The sequence below is a fragment of the Tachysurus fulvidraco genome, chromosome 3, assembly GCF_022655615.1.
Source record: "Tachysurus fulvidraco isolate hzauxx_2018 chromosome 3, HZAU_PFXX_2.0, whole genome shotgun sequence".
In the NCBI taxonomy this organism is placed as follows: Eukaryota; Metazoa; Chordata; class Actinopteri; order Siluriformes; family Bagridae; genus Tachysurus; species Tachysurus fulvidraco.
In genome coordinates this window covers 29,520,472-29,538,890 of record NC_062520.1, presented here as the reverse complement: position 1 = coordinate 29,538,890, position 18,419 = coordinate 29,520,472, and the positions used below count along the sequence as shown (strand labels likewise).

Below are 18,419 nucleotides of genomic sequence, written 5' to 3'. Positions count from 1 at the left end.
CCGTGCGCGAGCGAGCTTCATGTTGTGTGTGTGTGTGTGTGTGTGTGTGTGTGTGTGTGTGTGTGTGTGTGTGTGTGTGTGTGTGTGTGTGTGTGTGTTTCCCAGAGCGAGGGGCGGAGATGGGATATTCAGATCTGTGCGCACTGAGTGACAGCCTCCAAATGCGCCGAGAAACTCTGCTGCTGCTGCTGCTGCTGCTGTTGCACTCCTCACAGCCCTCTACACACACACACACACACACACACACACACACACACACACACACACACACACACACACACACACACACACACACACACACACACACACACTCATACACATACACACAAGCGCGCACGTACATGCGCACACACCTATGCAGTTCTCGCGCACGCACGCGGCGCTGAAGCTCGCTCTCTCTTTCTGCGTGTGTTCGCATTTTATTTCTATTTATGCGACATTTTATCCACTTTAATTAGTCACCATCTTAGCTGAAGAAGTCGCGAGGCACGCGCCAGGTATTTCTATTCCTGCACTTCTTGTTTTCTTTTTCATTTCGAAGGGGAAAGAAAATCATTTTGGAAGAAGAAGGAGAAGAACAAGAAGAAATCGCGCGACTAGTTTTCGGTTTTCGGGCTCGTGCTCATTTTGTGTCTCTTTTTTTTTGGACAAAAGACTGGATGCATCTGTAAAGAATAAGTCCCCTTTTTTGTCCTCTTTGTGTTTTTTTTTTTGTCATTTTTTTTTTTTGTTTGTTTTGTTTTGTTTTCTGGAAGAAAACACGCCGGATCCTCTTAGATACATTAGATATCACTTGTCCATTTCCTCTTCTGTTTTTATTTTTGAACATTTTCGGAAGCTCTCACCTTTTTAACATTACATCCACTACCAGAAGACGTGAATTATTGTGTAACATTTTTTATTTATTATTAATTTTTTTGAAGAAAAGCAACATCTGACTTCTTCATGCATTAGAAGAGGAAACAAGAAACTGTCGCGCGACTATTTTTTCCTTCCCTTGTTCCCTTGTTCATTTTTTCTTATTTATTTTTTTCCATGCATTAAGTGTGTTTTTCGGACACTTCACACTCATGCATTAGCGCCGCGTCTCGTGCGCGGTGTACGTGGGTTTTTTTTTTTTTTTTGTGTTTTTTTTTTTTAATATTTATATTTTTGGAGTTGTTTTTGTTTTCCGCCGCGATGTCGTATCCTCAGGGTTACCTGTACCAGCCCGGTCCGGGCTCTCTGGCTCTCTACCCGCTCAGGACTGAAGAGCTCGAGCTGGCCGCGCGCTGCTCATCTTCATCGTCGTCGTCTTCCTCCTCCTCATCTTCCTCGTCCACGGGTTCCGCGTTCACTCCGTATCCCGCTTCCGCCGCCTTCACCGCCTCCGCCACGGGCGGCTTCGCGAGCGCACTGAGCTACCACACCGACCCGGCCACCGGCTTTCCCTCCTACATGGTAAACACTTCCACTACCTACATTCGCTCCTCACCCTACATGCGGAAATGCTTATTTTAATTACCCGTAGCTCGTGCGCCTTGAGAAATCTCATTGCTCAACCTAATTTCTTTAATCATTATGTCAACATCATGTTTGTTTGTTAGTTTGTTTTGTTTTGCTTACAGTGTGCTGCACGTGCAGGCAAATTTTTACTGAAGTCACATTTACAGTTTATCTCTAAACTGTAACTGGAATTCATATTTTTAAATAAGCGGGTAGTGTGAATAAGCAGGTTATAATGCATTTATGTCGTATTTACAGACTGACTCACGCATGCGCGCGCGCACACGTACACTCGCACACACACACACGCACAAACGCACACACACACACACACACACGCACGCACGCACGCACACAAATGCGGGTTCTCTCTAGGGACCTTTTCTTATTTAAATGATTTAAATTAAGGTTCATTGATGTTCTTATTAGTTCCAGCCATCAGAATTATTATTGATGTCCCACATATGAAGCTCCCGTGTATCACACACAGATCCATATCTATCTCTACACATCTATGTATCTACATACATATGGATTTTTTTGTTGTCGTTGCATTTTATGCATACTTCATCATGACATCATCTTTTTATTAGACTTTATCGCGAGCAGGTTTGGCTTCCTTCCTGAACTGGATGATATGAAACGATAGTTTATGTCTTAATAATATGATAGTCGCGTCACGTGACATTTTATTATTATTATTATTATTATTATTATTATTATTATTATTATTATTATTATTATTATTATTATTATGTACACATTTTATTTTATTTCTTTATTATATTATAATGAGTGAATTTAATGCATTTCTAGCATATCGTTTTTTCGTTTTAGTTCTTTATGATCGTTTTTTGTTTTACAGCTTATTTCCTCACACGTTAAGCGGAATAATTTCTTGTTCGTCTAACAGTTCACAGTTTGAACTCAACGTGCGCGAGCTCCTTTTCCCTGATAGAGATGCACAGATGTCAGAAATATTGTTATATATAATATTACTGATGATGATGATGATGATGATGATGATGGTCTCAAACACACAGACTTTAAGCGATTTTCTTTCATGTGAATGTGAGAATTTCATGCTGCCTGATTTATTGCACAACATTTAGCTGAGATTTGATGACGCCTTTTTCCGTTCGCGAGCTCTTTATTTTTATTTTTTATATTTTTTGTGATTTTAGAGGATTTTGCTACGCTGAATAAGACTCTGGCGCATTATTTATTGTCCTGTTTTATTTATTCTTAACAGGATTTAAACTTGTACAGTAGAAACTCACAAAGAGTACTTAAGTGTTAACACAATTAACACACGCGCATCCACGTGTGTAATGTTTGTTTATTTGCTTGTTTTTCTTGTTCCGAACGAAAAGGTAAAAAAATACAGCTTTTTAAATTATTTTTATTAATTCTGCAAAAAAAAGTACCCCGACGAGGTGTTAATTTGTCAACATTTAATATAAGAAATAATTAACGATTTAAATGAAATAAATCGAATGCGTTCACATAAAAAAAACAAACAAACATTGAAATCGTTTTAAATCAATTTTTTTCTTCCTTTAGCCAAACAATGTAAGCTAAAGTTCAGTGGAGACGAGTTACACTGTAAACCCTCGTGTTGATCAGAATCAGTCCGGTCTCATCCTCTGCTGAGCAATGATCTCATTTTATATTCAATCAAATAAAACACTAAACAAAGTCTTAAACAATTCGAATAAAGTGGATTTGCATGAACAAGCGGATTTATAATTTTGTTCAGGATCAAAATTGATGATTTTTCTGGGAATGAAACTGAATAGAAATGTAAACGTAAACATGGGGTACAGAAGAGACTGTTGGTGGTTATTTATTACATTCTTTATATATAACGTATAATCCATTTTATAATTATTAACGGGAAACGACATAGAAGATTTTTTAGTTACTGTTAAAAAAATAATAAATAAAAAGACAGAGAGAGAAAAATGTAATCTGAATCGTGGTTGTCAAACTTTTTTAAAAAATGTCTAACAAAAACATCTAAAAACGTGATTAAAATCCGAAACATTTATTTCTAGTGACGAAATGAGAAATAAATCTTTCTAAATAAATCTTTAAGTGGAAAACGCTCTTGATCCTGAACAGGTTAAAATATGAAAGAAAAAGAAAATAAGAGAAAAGAGAAGGAAAAGAATGGAAAAGACACTGTGCGGTTTAAAAAGCTGGAAATAAAGTGGAGTTAAATTTGCGCTTCTGAAAGGAGGAATAAAAGCTGAATTAGGACGCAAATGACACGGATTAAAAAACGGCTCCGTAATGCTTAATAGGATTTAATGTAATGCTGCGGTTCAGGGACGGGGCCAGACACACACACACACACACACACACACACACACACACACACACACACACACACACACACACACACACACACACACACACTTCACTCGAAAACAAGCACTTTCACCCGAAAACACACACACGCTCAGGACGTGGAGAGGTGATTATGGGAAACGGAAGTAGAATGATGTATCATTACTGAACTGATTCAGAACCGATTCAGAACTGATTATCACTTTATAAATCCGACAATCAAAAATGTATTTATTTACTTGCTTATTTATACAACCATTTTACGCTAGTGATTATTATTATTATTATTATTATTATTATTATTATTATTATTATTATTATTATTATTAGGTAAAATATTTTAGAAATATTTAATAAATATTTTATCTCAATTGATTATAAAACACAACAGAAAAGACAGAAAACAACAATAACAAACAATTTTAACAGGGTTTTATTTTAGAAAACAATTAATTACCAACATAATAATAATAATAATAATAATAATAATAATAATAATAATAATAATAATAATAATAATAATAATAATACAAGCTTTGAACTATCTATCTATCTATCTATCTATCTATCTATCTATCTATCTATCTATCTATCTATCTATCTATCTATCTATCTATCTAATTCGGTTTTTTAAAATGTAAGCAAATAAATAGATTCACGATTCTTCTTCTTCTCATTATTATTATTATTATTATTATTATTATTATTATTATTATTATTATTATTATTATTATTATAAATGGAATTTGCTTAAGGACTTTCTCTCTCCCTCTGTGTGTGTGTGTGTGTGTGTGTGTGTGTGTGTGTGTGTGTGTGTGTGTGTGTGTGTGTGTGTGTGTGTGTGTGTCAGGCCTCTCCGTACGACCCCCCTCCTTCGGCCATGGCCGCTCCGCTCGGTTTCCCGCCATACGGCAGTGCGGGTTTCCCGCCGCCCCCGTACCAGCTCAACGACCCCGCGTACCGGAAGAACGCAACGCGCGACGCCACGAGCACCCTGAAGGCCTGGCTGAACGAGCACCGGAAGAACCCGTATCCCACCAAAGGTGAGAAGATCATGTTGGCCATCATCACCAAGATGACGCTCACGCAGGTGTCCACGTGGTTCGCCAACGCCAGACGAAGACTCAAGAAGGAAAACAAAGTGACGTGGGGCGCGCGGGCCAAGAGCGAAGACGAGGACGAGGAGGAAGGAGCGCGCGCCGAGCGGAAAGAAGATGAGGACGACGACGACGACAAGCACGCTGACAACGGAGACGCGTCCGCTGAGGATGAGGGTAAATGAAGAACATGTTATTTTAATCAAAACAAGAGCAAATGCTTTGCTATTTCAATAATGTAAATAATTAAGTACAAAACTATTTTTTATTGGATTCCCACAACTTTCAACTCAACCCAAATCTACAATTAATAGATGAAATATATTTATTTTATTTGCGTTGTATCGGATTATTGTATTTTATTTGCAATATATTTATTTTATTTGCATTCTTTTTCAATTAATGCCAATAGGGAAAAAAGAAAAAAAAATCTACATCTAAATTTACAAATGAACATAATGTGTCTCAAATAAAAAAAAAGAGCTTACTTAGCAATTTCGAAAGAAAAAGTTCTGTTTATTTGCGCAAATGAACAAGTCACACTGATAAAAATGTAAACTTTACGTATGTTCATATCATGTTTAATACATTTAAAAAAAGAATAAAAAAACAATTGATGACTAGTTATGTAGGATTTTTCCCCCTAGGATTTAGTTGTTTTTTTTTTTATCAAAAGTTTCTGCTGTTTTATATGTTCCAGCAAAATCTTTATTAAAAAAATCCTATTTTGAAAAACATAAACATTAAAACTGTTTTTTAACCTCTAATGAGAATTTGAATTTATAAAATTGACAGTTACCAAATTCTTTTTTAAATCATTCCAAAATAATTTTGAACTTGAGGATGCAATAGAGCGTTTTTTTTCAAACTTTATGTAGGATTGACATTTTATTTATTTATTATATTTTGGTAACTTCTTACCCATGCTCGTTAAGCTCCGCCCCATGATTTTCACAGGATTTCCAGTCTTTTAAAAGTTTAACAGGTGTCACATCCGAAACCAAACATCACTCGCTTTTCTCAGGCGCTTAATAAACTCTTTTTATTAGTTAGAAACTAAAACTAATCAATGACTGCACCTTTTTTAATTAGAAATGTGTTGAAATTGTTTGCACAATTTAAAACAGAAGGAATTTAAGAGCCTAACTAGATTTCCAGATGATTTTTGGAGTGTAAGATGATTTTTGTCAGTAAACACACTGAGACTGCATTCCTTTAAATATTGACATTAAAACATTAGATTTTCTGGTGTTTTGTGTTTAGTGGAGGATGAAGTGCACACTTTGGTTCATAAATAAAAACAGCCCATAAACATGTTGATGTTAAATGATATCAATAACATAGATTATAGTATGACACACTGATCTGTGGAGTCTGATTAACGTAGTGTGATTTAATGATCCCAGATCCATAACCGTGATAAACTGATCCCCGTGATACGATGTTCCCACTGTAATGTCTTATTTAATCTATTATGATTTATCTATTTAAAAAAAAAAGCCTTATTATTCTGAATCCATTTTTCCTAGGCATCAGCCTACACGTGGACTCTCTGACTGACCACTCGGTCGAGTCAGACGGAGAGAAAGTCCTTTGCAGGATTGACGATTTCTCCTGCAAACCTGCCCCTGAAACAAAAGAGAAGCGCTCTGAGATGGACCTGACCTCTGCTCACGGGGGTCACGGGGGTCTGTCCCCCAAATCCGTGACCTCGCCACCTTTGACGGGGGTGGAGGCACCGCTCTTGGACACGCATCGTGACAAAAACAAGACCTGCGCTGACATCCAGAGCCAAAACACCAAGCCCAAGCTCTGGTCGTTGGCTGAAATCGCAACTTCAGACCCCAAACAGCCGCTCCAGAGCCAGAACTGCCCCTCAGTAGGTGGAATTTGGACCTCAAGCCAATCGGGCGCGGCTCCCTCAGCCTCCATCTTGGCCAGGCCGATTTATTACACGTCCCCTTTTTACGGCAATTACGCCAATTACGGAAACTTCGGGCAGGGAATCCTGCGCTACGGCTCCATTCATAAACACACTCCAGAGACGGCGATGCTAAAGGCTAATCACACTAATCACGTCCAGACGGAGCAGCACTTCAGGGCCTTGACCATGGAGGCCAAGAAAGGTGAAAGAGCAAGAAAACGTTACACTCATCAAAAACAACAGAGTTCACACTAAAGCTACATGACGTAATAATAATTCTAGTGCTCATTATTTATCTTATATTATATTTAATTAATGCTAATTAGCTTAGTTTATGTAAATACCTACCATTAATGTTGAATTTACATTATCATCAACTCAGCATTATACGGTTCTTATATGAATTTACATATTAATTGACTCAATAAGTAACACTATAATAATAAGCATTTGCATACAACATAAAACAAATTATAATGCACTAATTCTAAATCTTGAACTTGGTCATGATGCACAAACATTTCCCAGTCCTGCATTTTATCACGATACGTTTATGTAAAATTACCTTTTAGGGTTTATGATATCATGTTATATTATACTTATAGAAAATCATTTCTTGATTGTTTTTTTTCCCCAACAGACTCCAGCGACGTGTGCACACTCGCGCCTCAGTCTTACCTCTCCAGCTAAAAGATGAAGACAACAAGCAAGTACGTCATCAATAATGATAAAAAAAAATCTGTAGTTTTCCTAGAATTCCTTTCTCTGATAATGATGAGGATTATTAAATGAAAAGCTAAACATTTGGGAGAATTCTTGTTATTATATAACATCTTTTAGCCCCTGTTGTGAATGTTTAGAAGCATACGAATAAATATTCAACAGATTCTAATGAGCGTAATGATGAGTATGATATGTGTGACAGAGAGATTAGACAGTTCATGAATTTAAATATTTAAATTGATTTAAAAAAAAAGTGATGCTTTGCATCTTAGAACAAAGTGTTCTGGAACGATATTATAATCAGGGCCTATTAATATTAATTAACAGACAATCTCATTATTATGTTGTGTTTATATCAAGTGGATTTTTAGATTTTTTTGTCATTGATTAAGGATGAAGCTAACAGTGAGGAACTATGAATTCTGGGAAGAGTTTATATCAGATCTCTTAATGGATGTTTTAACTGCATTTATGAATACAGATAAAGCAAAATCATACATATGCAAATTGTCAGGATTAAAAACTGTTACATCATTATAATCTGTAAATTAACCTTTTTTTTTTGTATGTTTGTTTCTCTTTCATAGATAGGCGTCATCAAGCAAGCCTTCCTCTTCTTCCTCCTCCTCCTCCTCCCATACAGGCGTCCCCTCCCCCTACACCAGATCGTATCTGGTGTCACCTACATTTCTGATAAATAAGGACCTACTGTATGTGGACTGAAAGTGTGTTATTGGACAAGACGTGTGAGTTTGTATTGATTAGAGTAATTATCTACCTATTAAATAAGGACACGGTTTCTCAGGATCCCTACGTTTTGCTTCATTGCCACCCTGACGGTACACGCTAAACTTTGGGACATTCATTCGAAGACTTTTATTTTTTTTATTTGGGCCGGAAGCGACACACAAAAACGCAGGAAGGCGACGCGGCGCTGGTGAAGAGTGGAATATTTGATATTTATTTTTGTAAATGAGGCAAGACGCCTGTATTATTTATGCAAGTTGTATTGCAACAACAGAAAACCCCGTTTTTTTTGTTTGTTTTGTAAATAGATGACGTGGGTTTTTATTTAAAAAAGGAAAAATACGGGCGAGGGAGTAGACGAAAGTGTTGTTAAACCAGAAGACTTTTACTAATTTATATCTTGCATTGTAAATAAAAAGAGACGTGCTAACGCGCACTGGCTAATTTTGGCGGCAAGCTTCGGGTGTGTTTGTTTTAGAGCGACATGAAAAATGTTCTCTTTTTTTGTTGTTGTTGTTCTCAAGAACATATGCAAATTAATTGCAAAAATTGAGACCAATTAAACGTTTTGTAAGCCGGACATCAAAGAGCCTGCTGTAGTTATTAAAATTAATTAGGATTTAAATTTACAGTAATTAGTTATTGTTTAGTTTGATTTCTTTCTACTGTACACACTCCTAATACACACACACTCCCAATTCACACACTCCTAATACACACACACACTCCCAATTCACACACTCCTAATACACACACACACTCCCAATTCACACACTCCTAATACACACACACACTCCCAATTCACACACTCCTAATACACACACGCCTAATACACACACACTCCCAATACACACACTCCCAATACACACACACTCCTAATTCACACACTCCCAATTCACACACTCCTAATACACACACACTCCCAATTCACACACTCCTAATACACACACACTCCCAATTCACACACTCCTAATACACACACTCCAAATACACACACTCCTAATACACACACTCCCAATACACACACACTCCTAATTCACACACACTCCCAATTCACACAATCCTAATACACACACACTCCCAATACACACACTCCTAACACACTCCTAATACACACACACATACACACACACACACACACACACACACACACACACACACACACACACACACACACACACACACACACTCCCAATTCACACACTCCTAATACACACACTCCCAATTCACACACTCCTAATACACGCCCCCCAAATACACACACTCCTAATACACACACACACACACACACACACACACACCCACACTCCCAAAACATACACTCCCAATACGCACACTCCCAATACACACACTCCTAAAACACACACTCCCAATATACACACACTCCTAATTCACACATACACTCCCAACAAACACACTCCTAATACACACACTCCTAATTTACACACACACTCCCAACACACACACTCCTAATACACACACACTCCTAATTTACACACACACTCCCAACACACACACTCCTAATACACACACACTCCTAATTTACATACACACTCCTAATTTACACACACACTCCCAACACACACACACACACACACTCCTAATACACACACACACACACACACACACACACACACACACACACACACACACACACACACACACACACACACACACACACTCCATATACACACACTCCTAATACACACACTACTTATACACACGCACTCCCAATACAGACACTCCTAATACACACACACTCCTAATACACTCGCAATGAATACACACACACACACGCTCCCAATACACTCGCTTCGAATACACACACTCATTATACACACGCACACACTCCTAATACACACACACTCCTAATACATACGCACTTCTAATACACACATTACTGAAACACTCCTACTACACACACACTACTTATACACGCACTACTAATACACACACACTCCTAATACATAGACACTCCTTAAACACACACACTCCTAGTACACACACTTACAATACACACACTCTTATTATACACATACTATTAATACACACACCCCTAACACACACACTTCTAATACACACTCCTGATGTACACACACACACTACTAATACACACTTTTAATTTACAGACTACTATTACACACACTCCTAATACACAGACTCCAAATATACACTTGCAATACACACACTCCTCTGCTTACAGCAGCCAGCAAAACTCAGCATTTGGTCTCAATTAAAGAGAGAGAGAGAGAGAGAGAGAGAGAGAGAGAGAGAGAGAGAGAGAGAGAGAGAGAGAGAGAGTTAGTTATTGTTCCTCTTAAACAACTCTTTGCCATCATTGAAAGTATTAAAACGCTCAACACTCACCTCTGAGCCCTAAAGGTGAAAGGTTAAAATAAACTCAGTCTGCATGGCTGATTAGGAGACAGTATCTGCTCTGATTCTAAAGAAGTAGGGCAAGGTAGTGGGAAGGAAAAAGAAAGAAAGAACGAAAGAAAGAAAGTTTTGATCCTGGATTTGAAGAAGCTTACAGCACATTAAAGGGCATTTGTGTTTCCGAGCTCCTGCCATTAATGATTTCATTCAATTCAGCGCCGTTTATCTTTAGAGCTTTAATCTGCCATTAGCACCGGGTAGTAAATAATACCTCTGTGTAGAAAGAGGGCGGGAGAAAACAAACAGATGAACAAATCGAGTTACATGTGGCTTTAATAAAACACATCAAAGTGAGGGAGATATTTAAAAGCGGGCGTGGGGCTGGGCATCTCGTAAACGTGTCGGAGAAAATTTTCTTCTCTCGCCGTGATCAAGGTGAAGCTCGTCTACATTCAAAGATGGGCTGCGTCCCGAACCGGCCTCAACATACTCCACTAGTGCTTCATACCCTATCTGTACTAATAATAGTATACATGGTGTATAGTGTGCACTAGAGGACATTGAAATATAGAATAGAACCACAAATACTTTCGTGCTTTCTACATAGGCACATTATGGAGTACTCAAGAAGAACGTTTTATTTCAGACACTTTGTAGTGCAGTAATTGTTCAATAGGGGAACTCTACCATGCTTCACTGTGAGGATGATGGATCACAGAGTGAAAGAATGGCGAGAATAACAACAGATGGGAAAAAATAGAAGGATTCCACCAAACTAAACTATTCCACCAGCTAAAGAAAGCATTAGTATAAGAAGCAATCAATAATTAATATGACGCTCCCAACACCACGCTTCACTGTGAAGTTGAGTTCCTAATGTGAAGGAATGGAGGGAGAAAGAAAGAAAGAAAGAAAGAAAGAAAGAAAGAAAGAAAGAAAGAAGCGCAATAAAAGCGCACTACACAAAGTACATATCTTTGTATAGTTTACAGAAAACAAGAAATAAACTCCTATCGTTTAATTTCTTTAAAAATATTTTTTTTATTTTTAACTGGACATCTTTTACCCCAGTTCAGGAAATCGCTCATTAATGACATGTAGGTTGGGGAAAGAAATCACACACTGAGGACTAATAACCTTCAGATGGCCAGGTGACAAGAAAAGCACAGCATGAAGCAAATACCATATTAGTGAACGTCTTTAATTAACGATTAAGATTAAGAGGGTGTAGGGGAGGGGGGAAATTCCAGAAGATTTCATAATAAATCTGATTTTGCACATATCTATGTAATGGATATTCTGCAAATATTATTTTCAATACAGAAGATGAAAGGGAAGATGTGGAAATACAAATGTTCCTTAAAAAAAAATACAGTGAAATATCCATTTACATCAACGTGTTTAATGTGTTTAATAAAGCGAACTTCCTGCCGCTCTGCAAACATTCCTTACTGTTTTAGGAAACTAAATAAAGCTTCAATACAGACATCAAAACTAAAATACTGATAAACTTCAGTCAAAGAAACAATCAACAAATCTAAGGTAATATACAATTCCATCTCTGTGCTATTTTCTAGCTTCATAATTGGATGGTAGCATAGACCAAAATGACTAGCATAACTCATGGGGCTAGTTTGCTACCTTTTAGTTCTTCTTAGATAAATCTTATGGAGAAGAAACAATCAGGGTTTTTGGTGATAAATAAAATAAAATAAAATAAAATAAAATAAAATAAAATAATAAATAAATAAATAAATAAATAAATAAATAAATAAATAAAAACAGAAAAAGAATTTGAAAGAAAATGGCTGTGAGACTCCAATGAGTGTGTGAGGATGGGATTAGTCTGAACTGAAACCAACAGGATGACAGCAACCACCACAATGCTTCACTGAGGGGGTGAGTTTCAAATCTTATATGTAGTATGTTCAGATAGAAAGAAAGAAAGAAAGAAAGAAAGAAAGATAGAAAGAAAGAAAGAAAGAAAGAAAGAAAGAAAGAAGGAAGGAAGGAAGGAAGGAAGGAAGAAATGGAAGAAAGAAGGGAATGACAAAAGGATGAAAGAAAGCTTTCCTAGACAGGACTATCACACTCATATTCAAAAAAAATTTTATTGGAAAATGTCCCATTTAAAGAAAGACAAATGCCCCATTTAAAGAAAGACAAATGGTCATATAAAGAAGAGGTGAAGAAAGAAAGAATGAAAGTAAGGTTTATTAGAGCTGAGTTTCACACTTTTATTTAAGTCAGGTAAAAAAAAACCTCAACAGCAAGTGGAGAGTGTCAGAGGGCAGTGTATAGGGTGATGGTTATTTACTGGATGTAATGCACAGCTTTGCTACGTCACTCATGCTGCTAGAGTCACACATGTTCATATCCCTCTTTCAGCACGGAGAGATAATTCTCCCAGCAGGAAGAAAGTGGTGAGTGTGTTTTCATTAACTGCTGTAAAAAGATTCGCTAATACACCCAACCCTCCATGTCCACACATTCCATTATAGCCCCAACTTCCTGTTTCTCATCCTGTCTGGTTTTTTTTTTCTTTTCTTTTCTTTTTTCCTTTCCCCTTCTGTTGGCATGGCATGTTATTTTTCAGTCACGCTCTGTGGATGAAGCTAATCTCTCTTCCGGAGAGAAAACACCTCAGACATGAGCCATTAGCTGATGTAGCCTTTCTGCTAATTAAGATTCTGTTTAGCGAGTCCTGACTGGAATGCTAATGTGCTAGCTGGCCTTAGGTGACCAAGGCTGGAGTCAGGTGGCTGAAAGGAAGGAGAAATGAAAGAAGAAAATAAAGATTTTAAAGAAAAAAATCGAAATGAAACATCGGTGATTATGAAGAGAAAACATAAATTGGGTGCGAAGTAAGATTCTAGTTTAGCTGGGGATAGCTACAGTTATCATCAGATCAGATGACTGAAAGGAGAGAGAGCGTGTGAGAAAGAGAGAGAGAGAGAGAGAGAGAGAGAGAGAGAGAGAGAGAGAGAGAGAGATCTTAAGACGGTGATAGCAACTGAATAAAATGCTGATAAGCTAACTTTTGCCAATGAAGATACTGTTTTAGCCACATTTCTGCTTGGCCTAGCATCGACTCAGGTGACTGAAAGGAGAGAGAAATGAAGAAGAAAGATAAAAGTTTGGCTACATCTAGCTGGATTTGCATCAAATTAGTGACTGAATTAAAATGAGTTATTTAGTAAAAGCTCGTACAGCTGATAACCAACAGTGTGGACTTATCATAAAACACAATAGAAGTGTTAATGATTTTGGTTTAGCTGCTGCTACAGGTGACTGAAAGGAGAGAGAGAGAGAGAGAGAGAGAGAGAGAGAGAGAGAGAGAGAGAGAGAGAGAGAGAGAGAGAGAGAGAGAATAATGTTCAGCGGATAACAACCCTAGCAGTGGTTATGGAGACTTTCTGAGGTATAATATAAAGGTTCTAATTAAGATGCTGTTTTAGCTTTGGCTGGATTTAGCATCAATCATCAATCATTGACTGAAATGAGAGAGAGAGAGAGAGAGAGAGAGAGAGAGAGAGAGAGAGAGAGAGAGAGAGAGAGAGCTTCATAAGAATTTAAACTAAACTAATGGTTGCTAATTAAGATAGTTTTAGCCAGGGCTGGAATGCTAATGCATTAGTTGGCCGTAATATCCAGTCAAGTGACTGAAACAGGAGAGAGAGTGGTGGGGTATTAGATAGAGTTTTAGTAGAATATGTTCAGCTGATATGAAGTCTTTCTTCCAGGAAATCTATGCACGCTAATTAAGATTCTGTTCAGAAGGACCTGGCTGGAATGCTAATGCACTAGCTAAGAAGAGAGAAAGAGAGAGAGAGAGCGAGAGAGAGAGAGAGAGAGAGAGAGAGAGAGAGAGAGAGAGAGAGAGATGTCTTGAGAAAAAAAAAAAGAAACGTTTTGTTGAGAACAAGCTTTTCTAAGGGTAAAACATAGCACAGCCGCTAATTAAGATTCTGGTTTCGCTGCAGCTAGCTGGCCTGATCAGACAGTCAGGTGTCTGAGGAGAGAGAAATAAAAAACAGTGCGAGAGAAAAACAGAGGGAGTGAAAACATTTTAGAAGAGTAAGTGATTTTTAAAAGAACATGTTCATTTGACGTTCAGGGTCAGTCCCGAGCTTGCTGCTAAGTCATTAGCTCAAATTACAGTGCAGCACTAAAACTCAGGAGCTGCTTGTTGTCCTTCTTCCTTTGCCTCCTGGGAAATAAGGGCGCCATCAACCACCCCCACCAACCCCACCACCTCCAACTCCTCTTTGAGAGTATCACTGTAGCCTCAGACAAACACTCTCTCCCTCTTTTCACCTCAGGAAGATTACCATCTACAGACACAAAAAATCCCCCTTTCCTTTGAAGCTCCTGCTGAGTTAGCTTACGCAGAAGTTTACACAGTTAAGTTGGGGTTTTGACATGACTTTCATCACCTCAAGCTCTTCACAAAGAGAAACTACACGACCCAGAAGCCCTCAGAGCCGAGAAGGGGTCGCCTTGTTCTCAGCGAAATACAAATCTACACAGAAATCAACATAACAAAATTAATTCAAACTTTATTTATGGTAATATAACACTGTGTAGCTGCTGAAAGAAAGAGAGAATTTGTGTGGGAGAAAGAGAGAGAGAGAGAGAGAGAGAGAGAGAGAGAGAGAGAGAGAGAGAGAGAGAGAGAGAGAGAGAGAGCATTCTAAAAATTCACTTTTTAGAATGCAATTGTTCAGTCAGTGCTTTCCTTATTGCTAATGAGCTAGCTGGCCTTAGCATCGTGTCAGGTAAAAGGAAGGAGAGAGAAAGGAAGAAAGAAAGAGAGAGACAGAGATGTTCTGGAGAAAAACTTTCAGCCGATAGGGAGACTTTCTGAGGTAAAATATATAGGTGCTATATAATGAGAAGCTGTATTAGCTTCAGCTAACTGGATTTAGCATCAATTAGAGAGAGAGAGAGAGAGAGAGAGAGAGAGAGAGAGAGAGAGAGAGAGAGCGAGAGAGAGAGAGAGAGAGAGAAACACCATACCATGCAATTGTAGGTAACTACTCGGTCATATATGACACAAACAACATAGTTGATTTTTTTTTAATCTGGTTGTGGTTACAATTAATGTTGTGGTACGATACAAGCTAATTAGCATAAACTGATTTTATGGTTTAATAGGAAACACAGATTTTTAAAAATACATTTATTGTACATGGATGAGCTGTTACTATAGAAACGCTAGCGTGTTAGGGCATGATGTAAGCCTACGAATTGTTGCTTGGCAAGTCAGCCAATCAGAACACAGAATTCTGTCGAATTCACTATGGGCTAAATTTCATCAAGTTTTTCTCCATGATGTCGAGTCTTAAATCAGGAAAGCCCGTAATATAGCAGAAGGGATTAACAAAAAAGAGCAGGTGGAGAGAGGAATTGGATGAGAGCGATACTGAAGGGCAGCCGCTAAATTCTTTTTTTTTCACACAGACTTTTTAGCGAAGCTTCTCACCTTGTCAGATTCAGCCACTAAATAGGCATGAGTAGCTTATAAAGATGTCACCCTGACAGCCTTTTTTTTGCAGTGGTGCTGTATACGGGTTGAAGCAAAGCGAGAAGACGAGCAACAGGAAGTGAAGTTAGTGAGTGATATGCTGAAGAGGACAGCGAGTGCATGTCAGGACTGTCCCCGTTTTAGAAGTGAGCGCTATCGCTAGCAAGAACTTTTCAAATGTTTTGATAGAAATGCTATTCACGTTCTCATATGACCTTGGCAGGAAGGTTATTTTTGGTCACTTCGCCAAAACCCGAAACCGGAGCCAGATGTGTCCTCTTCACTTCTCAAGAGAGGGATAAAAAAGAAAACAGACATTGATCTAGCGTTCTATTTTTATTCAGGCTGAGACGAATGGCAGAGCGGTGAAACACCGCTATCACTCGGCCTGTGGCTAGCCAAACCGACGCTTGTGTTAAAATATATTGGACGTGGAAGGATGGAAATAGTAAGAAGTGTAAACTCCCTCCATTTAGCACCATTTAGCTAGCTGTAGCCTCACGCTAACCTCAGCTATAACCTCAAGCTATAATTCTGAAGTTGATACTTTTTTGTATAACTTGCTTTATTTATTCTCTCCTTCTCCCTCTGCAGATATTATTCTCAATTACAGAGACCAAGAGGCTGCGTTTAAAAAACATTATGATACGAAACCATCCCCAAAAAAAAAAAGAAAGAGGAAGACTAATAGAACTAATGATTAGGATTTAAACGCCGCGGCGCTTCAGAAAAAAAGGCTTGTCTGTGTATCTCATTAAGCACATGCTGGATTTTTTATTTAAAGTCCACTAATAACAGTAATGATGTGCACTTCAGCTCCCTGTGAAAGCGAATTCCTCTGAAGAAGAGCTCCTGATTAACTCGACCTTCACAGCACCAAATTATCATGTAGATAATTACAGCATGGATAATATAATAACACCAGCGCAAAGAACACGTGTTTATTACCCACAAGAATTTATCTGTGTTTAACTTCAGATCCAAATCCAAAGCAGGACAAAATATGAGAAATTACTTTTAGGGATTGCTGAAAAAAAAAGAAAAATATATTCTAACTTCTCTAATGTCATATACAGTATATGGTTATAATTCATTATGTAAATAAATAAATCCATAGAAAAATCATAACATTAATATCATCATAAACCAAAAGAGGATTTGGAAATTTGGATTTGAATTTCTTTCAATTTTTGAATTTCTTGGATTTGAGAAATCACACAAAAAAATGTAATTTATAATTTACTTATAAAACATCTAAACGGTCTGAAGTGAATTATATTTAAGCAAACGTGAATAATTTATTAAATGTTTTATATTATTATTAGCTAAAATAATAATTTTTGCATGAAAGTGAAAATCTACAAACAAAAACAATTGCTACACAAAATATTTTTGATAAAACCCTTTGATTTGATTTCTGTCGCGGGCTTATTTGTGTTATTAAATATTTATAAATATATACTGTATAACTATATAGATCATGTTAATATAGTCTAACACAGACACACACACACACACACACACAGGCGCTGTCAGACACAACGTCGCCGCATGCTCACATTAGCGAGGACATCGTTAATCCTGCGAGTGAGAGAAAGAGAGAGTGAGAGAGCAAGAGAGTGAGAGAGCAGTGTAACGCTGCTACAGTTAGTGTGCCTCACTTTAAGACCCTAAACAAAGTGTCTCTGTGTCTCGTTAAACCACTAAGCCCTGAAAATTAAAAGCTAAATCCCCTCAGGGATGAGTTTCCTTCTCTCCCTTTTAACCTTAAACTAATTTACTCTCTCTCTCCCGCTCTCTCTCCCTCTCTCTCTTGCTATTAACATGACTGTTTCCATGCTAAAATATTTGAAATCTTTTAATTTTGTATATTTTTTGGTGGAAAAACTGATCAGCCACTAAAATCTCTTGAAAATGTCTTTTTTTGCGTCTTAAACTTGCCATAAATCCGATCCTCAGCGGAGTAGATTTAGCTAGCCAGTAGTTTTAACCATGGACCTGGATGTCCTTAACGTACTATTAGCTCAGGTTGACTTTGTTTTACGCTCAGGTTGAAAACTTTTCACTGGCATGATGAAAGGAGAAAAGGTTCAGGAGAGATGGTGGAGTGTGAATGTGGGTGAAAGTCTCAGATGTGGGATGCCAAACTTTTTTTTTTTTTTGTATCATTTCCAAATAGTTCATTAAA

At 37.6% G+C, this 18,419-nt stretch overlaps 1 protein-coding gene across 1 annotated transcript; it reads left to right on the top strand.

The window, feature by feature from the left end:
* The first annotated feature begins 282 nt into the window (after nucleotides 1-282).
* On the top strand, nucleotides 283-8,777 carry irx2a (iroquois homeobox 2a). Its single transcript, XM_027149516.2, has 5 exons — nucleotides 283-1,440; nucleotides 4,688-5,111; nucleotides 6,464-7,060; nucleotides 7,499-7,568; nucleotides 8,169-8,777. The coding sequence occupies exons 1-4, from the start codon at nucleotides 1,180-1,182 to the stop codon at nucleotides 7,546-7,548; spliced, it is 1,332 nt and encodes a 443-aa protein (XP_027005317.2). The 5' UTR covers nucleotides 283-1,179; the 3' UTR covers nucleotides 7,549-7,568; nucleotides 8,169-8,777.
* The last annotated feature ends 9,642 nt before the right edge of the window (nucleotides 8,778-18,419 follow it).

What these genes read in the sequence shown, in the direction of transcription:
- irx2a (XM_027149516.2), top strand. Translation starts at nt 1,180, where the DNA reads ATGTCGTATCCTCAGGGTTACCTGTACCAGCCCGGTCCGGGCTCTCTG. An exon ending in CGCGTCCGCTGAGGATGAGG is followed by an intron (nt 5,112 to 6,463) that starts GTAAATGAAGAA and finishes CATTTTTCCTAG; the next exon opens with GCATCAGCCTACACGTGGAC. An exon ending in GACCATGGAGGCCAAGAAAG is followed by an intron (nt 7,061 to 7,498) that starts GTGAAAGAGCAA and finishes TTTCCCCAACAG; the next exon opens with ACTCCAGCGACGTGTGCACA.